The 9,858-nt window shown below is 57.9% G+C and overlaps 1 protein-coding gene across 1 annotated transcript in view; it reads right to left on the minus strand.

Moving 5' to 3' along the window:
• LOC140190189 (uncharacterized) overlaps positions 1-9,241 on the minus strand; it is a 20,152-nt gene extending 10,911 nt beyond the window's left edge. The window contains exon 1 of the mRNA XM_072246704.1: positions 9,172-9,241. Within this exon, the coding sequence (XP_072102805.1) occupies positions 9,172-9,241 (70 nt within the window). The remainder of the gene's footprint in view (positions 1-9,171) is intronic.
• Positions 9,242-9,858: the final 617 nt, after the last annotated feature.

Here is a 9,858-nt window from a genome sequence, read left to right on the forward strand (position 1 = left end):
GGGGGAAAAGATTAAAGGGAACATTAGGTGAGGCTTCTTCACACAGAGAGTGGTGGGAGTATGGAATAAACTGCCAGATGAGGTGGTAAATACGGGTTCTTTTTTAACATTTAAAAATAAATTGGACAGATACATGGATGGGAGGTGTATGGAGGGATATGGTCCGTGTGCAGGTCAGTGGGACTAGGCAGAAAATGGTTCGGCACAGCCAAGAAGGGTCAAAAGGCCTGTTTCTGTGCTGTAGTTTCTATGGTTCTATGAAGGAATATGGGGAGAAGGCAGGAAAAGGGTACTGATTGTGGATGATCAGCCATGATCACAGTGAATGGTGGTGCTGGCTCAAAGGGCTGAATGGCCTACTCCTGCACCTATTGTCTAGACAAAGGAGATTCAGTGGATATTGTGTACTTAGATTTTCAGAAGGCCTTTGACAAGGTGTGGCCCATGGTTATTACGGGAGAGATACCAATATGGATGGACTGGCAGGAGACAAAGACAGGGAATAAAGGGGCTGCCAGTGATGAGTGGTGTTCTGGTGTTCCACAGGAGTCTGTGTTGTGACCACGTCTTTTCACATTATATAATATGCATGACAGAATTTATGGTGTTGTGGCTAAGTTTGCAGATGATATGCAGATAAGTGGAACAGCAGCTCTGCTGAGGAACTTAGACAGATTAGGAGAATGGGCAAAGAACTGGCAGATGGAATACAGTGAAACTCTTGGTCAGGAAACTCTTGGTCATGAACTTTGGTAGAAGGAATAAAAGTGTAGAGTATTTTCTTAGCGGGAAGCAAATTCTAAAATCAGAGGGAACTAGAATACAAAAGCAAGGATGTGATGCTGAGGCTTTATAAGGCATTGGTCAGACTTGGGGCACTGTGACAGTTTTGGACCCCTTATCTAATAAGAAAAGCATTGGAGAAGGTCCAGAGGAGGTTCACAAGAATGATCCCAGGAATAAAAGGGTTAATGTATGAGGAGTCTTTAATGGCTCTAGGTCCGAACTTGCTGGAGTTTAGAAGAATGAAGGGGAATCTCATTGAAACCTATCAAATATCGAAAGGCCTAGACAAGGAGAGATGTTTTGTATAGCGGGTGAGTCTAGGACCATCTCCACATCCCATCCTGTCTTCCCTCCCTTAACAAAACCACTCCCAATCCCCTTGCTTCCCCCACATTGACCCACACTCTCCCTCAGGACCCATCTCCCAATACCAACCTGCAAACACACCTCCCTCCCTTCTCACTCCCCACCCAGACATCATCCTCACTCCCCACCCAAACATTATCACCCCCTCACTCCCCACCCAGACATCACCCCCTCACTCTCCACCCAGACTTCCTCACTCCCCACCCAGACATTACCCCCTCACTCCCCACCCAGATATCACCCCCTCACTCACCACCCAGACATCATCCCCCCACTCCCCACCCAGACATCATCCTCACTCCCCACCCAGACATCATCACCCCCTCACTCCCCACCCAGATATCACCTCCCCCACTCCCCACCCAGACATCATCCTCACTCCCCACCTAGACATCACCCTCACTCCCCACCCAAACATCACCTCCTCACTCCCCACCCAGATATCACCCCCTCACTCCCACCCAGACATCACCCCCCCACTCCCCACCCAGACATCATCCCCTCACTCTCCACCCAGACTTTCATTCCCTCACTCCCCACCCAGACATTACCCCCTCACTCCCCACCCAGACATTACCCCCTCACTCCCCACCCAGATATCATCCCCCTCACTCCCCACCCATACATCATCCCCTCACTCCCCACCCAGACATCACCCCTCACTCCCCACACAGAATCACCCTCACTCCCCACCCAGACATCCCTTCAATCACCACCCAGACATCATCCCCCTCACTCCCCACACAGAATCGCCCCCCACTCCCCATCCAGAAATCCTCAATCCCCACCCAGACATCACCCCCTCACTCCCCACCCAGATGTCAACCCCTCACTCCCCACCCAGACATCATCTCCCCCACTCCCCACCCAGACATCATCACTCCCTCACTCCCCACCCAGACATCACCCCCTCACTCCCCACCCAGACTTCATCCTCACTCCCCACCCAGATATCACCCCTTCACTCCCCACCCAGACATCATCCTCACTCCCCACCCAGATATCACCCCTTCACTCCCCACCCAGACATCATCCTCACTCCCCACCCAGACATCATCACTCCCTTACTCCCCACCCAGACATCATCCCCCCACTCTCCACCCAGACATCCTCACTCCCCACCCAGACATTACCCCCTCACTCCCCACCCAGATATCACCCCCTCACTCCCCACCCAGACATCACCCCCCCACTCCCCACCCAGACATCATCCTCACTCCCCACCCAGACATCATCACCCCCTCACTCCCCACCCAGATATCACCTCCCCCACTCACCACCCAGACATCATCCCCTCACTCCCCACCCAGATATCACCCCCTCACTCCCCACCCAGATATCACCTCCCCCACTCCCCACTCAGACATCATCCCCTCACTCCCCACCCAGACATCACCCCCTCACTCCCCACCCAGACTTCATCCCCTCACTCTCCACCCAGACTTCATCCCCTCACTCCCCACCCAGACATTACCCCCTCACTCCCCACCCAGATATCATCCCCCTCACTCCCCACCCATACATCCCCTCACTCCCCACCCAGACATCACCCCTCACTCCCCACCCAGACATCATCCCCCTCACTCCTCACACAGAATCACCCTCACTCCCCACCCAGACATCATCACTCCCTTACTCCCCACCCAGACATCATCCCCCCACTCTCCACCCAGACATCCTCACTCCCCACCCAGACATTACCCCCTCACTCCCCACCCAGATATCACCCCCTCACTCCCCACCCAGACATCACCCCCCCACTCCCCACCCAGACATCATCCTCACTCCCCACCCAGACATCATCACCCCCTCACTCCCCACCCAGATATCACCTCCCCTACTCACCACCCAGACATCATCCCCTCACTCCCCACCCAGATATCACCCCCTCACTCCCCACCCAGATATCACCTCCCCCACTCCCCACTCAGACATCATCCCCTCACTCCCCACCCAGACATCACCCCCTCACTCCCCACCCAGACTTCATCCCCTCACTCTCCACCCAGACTTCATCCCCTCACTCCCCACCCAGACATTACCCCCTCACTCCCCACCCAGATATCATCCCCCTCACTCCCCACCCATACATCCCCTCACTCCCCACCCAGACATCACCCCTCACTCCCCACCCAGACATCATCCCCCTCACTCCCCACACAGAATCGCCCCCCACTCCCCACCCAGACATCACCCCTCACTCCCCACCCAGACATCATCCCCCTCACTCCTCACACAGAATCACCCTCACTCCCCACCCAGACATCCCTTCAATCCCGACCCAGACATCAACCCCCTCACTCCCCACACAGAATCGCCCCCCACTCCCCATCCAGAAATCCTCACTCCCACCCAGACATCGCCCCCTCACTCCCCACAGACATCACCCTCACTCACCACCCAGACATCACCCCCTCACTCACCACCCAGACATCACCCCCTCACTCCCCACCCAGACATAATCCCCCCCACTCTCTACCCAGACATCATCCTCACTCCCCACCCAGGCATTACCCCCTCACTCCCCACCCAGATGTCACCCCCTCACTCCCCACCCAGACATCATCCCCCCCACTCCCCACCCAGACATCACCCGCTCACTCCCCACCCAGACATCACCCCCTCACTCCCCACCCAGACTTCATCCTCACTCCCCACCCAGACATTACCCCCTCACTCCCCACCCAAATATCACCCCCTCACTCCCCACCCAGACATCATCCCCCCCACTCCCCACCCAGACATCATCCTCACTCCCCACCCAGAAATCATCACCCCCTCACTCCCCACCCAGATATCACCTCCCGCACTCCCCACCCTGACATCATCCTCACTCCCCACCCAGACATCACCCTCACTCCCCACCCAGACTTCATCACCCCCTCACTCCCCACCCAGATATCACCCCCTCACTCCCCACCCAGACTTCATCCCCTCACTCTCCACCCAGACTTCATCCCCTCACTCCCCACCCAGACATTACCCCCTCACTCCCCACCCAGACATCACCCCTCACTCCCCACCCAGACATCATTCCCCTCACTCCTCACACAGAATCACCCTCACTCCCCACCCAGACATCCCTTCAATCCCCACCCAGACATCATCCCCCTCACTCCCCACACAGAATCGCCCCCCACTCCCCATCCAGAAATCCTCACTCCCCACCCAGACATCGCCCCCTCACTCCCCACAGACATCACCCTCACTCACCACCCAGACATCACCCCCTCACTCCCCACCCAGACATCACCCCCTCACTCCCCACCCAGACATAATCCCCCCCACTCTCTACCCAGACATCATCCTCACTCCCCACCCAGGCATTACCCCCTCACTCCCCACCCAGATGTCACCCCCTCACTCCCCACCCAGACATCATCCCCCCCACTCCCCACCCAGACATCATCACCCGCTCACTCCCCAACCAGACATCACCCCCTCACTCCCCACCCAGACTTCATCCTCACTCCCCACCCAGACATTACCCCCTCACTCCCCACCCAAATATCACCCCCTCACTCCCCACCCAGACATCATCCCCCCCACTCCCCACCCAGACATCATCCTCACTCCCCACCCAGACATCATCACCCCCTCACTCCCCACCCAGATATCACCTCCCGCACTCCCCACCCTGGCATCATCCTCACTCCCCACCCAGACATCACCCTCACTCCCCACCCAGACATCATCCCCCCCACTCCCCACCCAGATATCACCCCCTCACTCCCCACCCAGACATCACCCCTCACTCCCCACCCAGACATCATCCCCCTCACTCCCCACACAGAATTACCCTCACATCCCACCCAGACATCCCTTCAATCCCGACCCAGACATCATCCCCCTCACTCCCCACACAGAATCGCCCCCTCACTCCCCATCCAGAAATCCTCACTCCCCACCCAGACATCGCCCCCTCACTCCCCACCCAGATATCACCCCCTCACTCCCCACCCAGATATCACCCCCCACTCCCCACCCAGACATCACCCCCTCACTCCCCACCCAGACTTCATCCTCTCACTCTCCACCCAGATATCACCCTTCACTCCCCACCCAGACATCATCCTCACTCCCCACCCAGACTTCATCCCCTCACTCTCCACCCAGACTTCATCCCCTCACTCTCCACCCATACATCATCCCCTCACTCCCCACCCAGACATCACCCCTCACTCCCCACCCAGACATCATCCCCCTCACTCCCCACACAGAATCACCCTCACTCCCCACCCAGACATCCCTTCAATCCCCACCCAGACATCATCCCCCTCACTCCCCACACAGAATCGCCCCCCACTCCCCATCCTGAAATCCTCACTCCCCACCCAGACATCGCCCCCTCACTCCCCACAGACATCACCCTCACTCACCACCCAGACATCACCCCCTCACTCCCCACCCAGACATCATCCCCCCCACTCTCCACCCAGACATCATCCTCACTCCCCACCCAGGCATTACCCCCTCACTCCCCAACCAGATGTCAGCCCCTCACTCCCCACCCAGACATCATCCCCCCCACTCCCCACCCAGACATCATCACCCCCTCACTCCCCACCCAGACATCACCCCCTCACTCCCCACCCAGACTTCATCCTCACTCCCCACCCAGACATCATCCCCCCCCCACTCCCCACCCAGACATCATCCCCCCACTCCCCACCCAGACATCATCACCCCCTCACTCCCCACCCAGACATCACCCCCTCACTCCCCACCCAGACTTCATCCTCACTCCCCACCCAGACATCATCCCCCCCACTCCCCACCCAGACATCATCCCCCCCACTCCCCACCCAGACATCATCACCCCCTCACTCCCCACCCAGATATCACCTCCCCCACTCCCCACCCAGACATCATCCTCACTCCCCACCCAGACATCATCCCCCTCACTCCTCACACAGAATCAGCCTCACTCCCCACCCAGACATCCACCCACTCCCCACCCAGACATCACCCCCTCACTCCCCATCCAGACTTCATCCTCACTCCCCACCCAGACATTACCCCCTCACTCCCCACCCAGATATCACCCCCTCACTCCCCACCCAGACATCACCCCCTCACTCCCCACCGACATCATCCCCCTCAGTCCCCACCCAGATATCATCCCCCTCACTCCCCACCCAGACTTCACCCCCCTCACTCCCCACCCAGACATCATCCCCCTCACTCCCCACCTCCCGCTGCCCCAACTCCAACATGCCTCTCTCCCTCCATCTTACTAACCCTACCCTCATCTAGACCACCCTCACTCTCACTAAACCACAGTGGTGCAGCTTCCGAGATCCTAGTTCAATTCCAACATCGTTCTGTAAGGGCTCTGTTGACCTCCCCATGGAACGTGTGGGTTTTCCAGCTGCTCCCCATGGAACGTGTGGGTTTTCCAGAGTCCACAGATGTAACAGGTAGATTAACTGGTCATTGTAAATTGTCCTGTGATTAGGTTACGGATGATTGGGGTCATGGGGCTGCTGGGGTGGTGCAGCTCGAAGATATGGAAGGGCCAATTACATGCTGTATTGCTAAAAAAATGAAAACTAAAATCCTTCTCTCATTTCCCTCTCCACCAAACCCAACTCCTGCTCTTCTCCTTTCCTTCTATTTTCCCCAATTCCCTTCTTCATCACTCCCTCTTCCTCACTCTCCCCCCCCTACTGACTTCATCATCCCCCTCAACCTCCCCTCTCTGTGGACCCAGGGTCCAATATCCCTTCCCCTTAGACTCTGCACTGCACCTCCCCTCTCTCTCTCCTTCCCCCTGGATAAACCTCTCCTCACTCCCAAAAGCCCCCTCCCTCCCTTCTCTAACCTCTCTGCTTCCCCTTATACTTCCCTGGACAAACCCACCCTCTATCCCAAAATCCTCTCCTCTCCTTCCTGTCCTCCCACTCTCCCTCTGCTAATTTCCCACCCCTCGCTCCTCCCCGCCTGCCTCCTGACACCTATGCACCCCCTGCACTAGTGCCTCCCCAGCCCTCCAGAATCTCATTATTCCCTCCTTCTTCTCCTCCATCCACCTCTCCTCACGACCGTCATCATCCCCATCACCTACCTACCACCTCCCATCCCTCACAGACCCTCATTCCCTCCAACCCTCTCCTCCCTACAGACATCCTTCCCTATCGCCCGTACCTACCACCTCCCCATCCCTCACAGACCCTCATTCCCCTCCAACCCTCTCCCAGACATCCTTCCCTATCGCCCGTACCTACCACCTCCCCATCCCTCAGACCCTCATTCCCTCCAACCCTCTCCCCAGACATCCTTCCCTATCGCCTGTACCTACCACCTCCCCATCCCTCACAGACCCTCATTCCCTCCAACCCTCTCCCCAGACATCCTTCCCTATCGCCCGTACCTACCACCTCCCCATCCCTCACAGACCCTCATTCTCTCCAACCCTCTCCTCCCCACAGACATCCTTCCCTATCGCCTGTACCTACCACCTCCCCATCCCTCACAGACCCTCATTCTCTCCAACCCTCTCCCCAGACATCCTTCCCTATCGCCCGTACCTACCACCTCCCCATCCCCTCAGACCCTCATTCCCTCCAACCCTCTCCTCCCCACAGACATCCTTCCCTATCGCCCCTACCTACCACCTCCCCATCCCTCAGACCCTCATTCCCTCCAACCCTCTCCTCCCACAGACATCCTTCCCTATCGCCCCTACCTACCACCTCCCCATCGCTCACAGACCCTCATTCCCTCCAACCCTCTCCCCAGACATCCTTCCCTATCGCCCGTACCTACCACCTCCCCATCCCTCAGACCCTCATTCCTCCAACCCTCTCCCCAGACATCCTTCCCTATCGCCCGTACCTACCACCTCCCCATCCCTCACAGACCCTCATTCCCTCCAACCCTCTCCCCAGACATCCTTCCCTATCGCCTGTACCTACCACCTCCCCATCCCTCACAGACCCTCATTCCCTCCAACCCTCTCCCCAGACATCCTTCCCTATCGCCCCTACCTACCACCTCCCCATCCCTCACAGACCCTCATTCTCTCCAACCCTCTCCTCCCCACAGACATCCTTCCCTATCGCCTGTACCTAACCACCTCCCCATCCCTCACAGACCCTCATTCTCTCCAACCCCCTCCCCAGACATCCTTCCCTATCGCCCGTACCTACCACCTCCCCATCCCTCACAGACCGTCATTCTCTCCAACCCTCTCCCCAGACATCCTTCCCTATCGCCCGTACCTACCACCTCCCCATCCCTCACAGACCGTCATTCTCTCCAACCCTCTCCCCAGACATCCTTCCCTATCGCCCCTACCTACCACCTCCCCATCCTTCACAGACCCTCATTCCCTCCAACCCTCTCCTCCCCACAGACATCCTTCCCTATCGCCCCTACCTATCACCTCCCCATCCCTCACAGACCCTCATTCCCTCCAACCCTCTCCTCCCCACAGACATCCTTCCCTATCGCCCGTACCTACCACCTCCCCATCCCTCAGACCCTCATTCTCTCCAACCCTCTCCCCAGACATCCTTCCCTATCGCCCCTACCTACCACCTCCCCATCCCTCAGACCCTCATTCTCTCCAACCCTCTCCCCAGACATCCTTCCCTATCGCCCCTACCTACCACCTCCCCATCCCTCAGACCCTCATTCCCTCCAACCCTCTCCCCAGACATCCTTCCCCTATCGCCCGTACCTACCACCTCCCCATCCCTCACAGACCCTCATTCCCTCCAACCCTCTCCTCCCCACAGACATCCTTCCCTATCGCCTGTACCTACCACCTCCCCATCGCTCACAGACCCTCATTCCCTCCAACCCTCTCCTCCCCACAGACATCCTTCCCTATCGCCCCTACCTACCACCTCCCCATCCCTCACAGACACTCCCTCCCTCGGTCCACCTGTCCCCTCGGCAGGCACCCTTCCCTATCGCCCCTACCTACCACCTCCCCATCCCTCACAGACCCTCATTCATCCCTCCCTCACTCACTCACTCACTCCCTCCGTCCCTGATCTCCTCCGGACCGACCTCCGCCCGCCGCTCGCAGCATCTCCGCCTCACAGTCACCAGGTGTGTGCGCAGGCGCGGAGCGAGGCATTGTGGGAGGGAGAAGGGGCAGAGAGACAGAGAGGGGGAGTGTACGAAAGGGAGGGGAGAAGAATGGGTGGGGTGACAGGGAGGGAAAAGAGCAGTTGAGAGAGAGAGAGGGAGGGGAGAAAGAAAGTGGATGACAGAGCGGGAGGAGAGAAAGGGGAAGAGAGGGAGGGGAGAAATAGAGGGAAAGGAGAAAGAAAGTGGTGACAGGGAGGAGAGAAAGGGAGTGGATGAGAAAGGGGAGGGGGATAGAGGTAAGGAAAGAGGGGGAAGAGTGAGGGGGAGAGAATGAGGGTTGGGGAGAGAGCGTGGGGCAGGGTAGAGGGGGGGAGAGAGAAAGAGAGGGTGGGGAGAGAGGCTAGTGATAGAGAGAGGGGATGGGGAGTTAGAGAAGTGAGGGGTCGAGGAGAAAGACAGTGCAGGTAGAATGAGAAGGGAGAGAGAGAGGAAGGGAGAGAGAGAGGGAGGGTGGGGGGAAGAAAAGGAAAGGGAAAGAGGAGAGATAAAGCAAAGGCAAGAGAGGGAGTGGAGAAATAGAGGGGGCAGTGAGAGGGAGGGGAGAAAGAGGGAAGGGTGAGAATGGAAGAGAGAGTGAGGGAGGGGAAAGGGGGGAGAAAGGGA

This window comes from Mobula birostris, chromosome 29 (assembly GCF_030028105.1).
Source record: "Mobula birostris isolate sMobBir1 chromosome 29, sMobBir1.hap1, whole genome shotgun sequence".
Lineage (NCBI taxonomy): Eukaryota > Metazoa > Chordata > Chondrichthyes > Myliobatiformes > Myliobatidae > Mobula > Mobula birostris.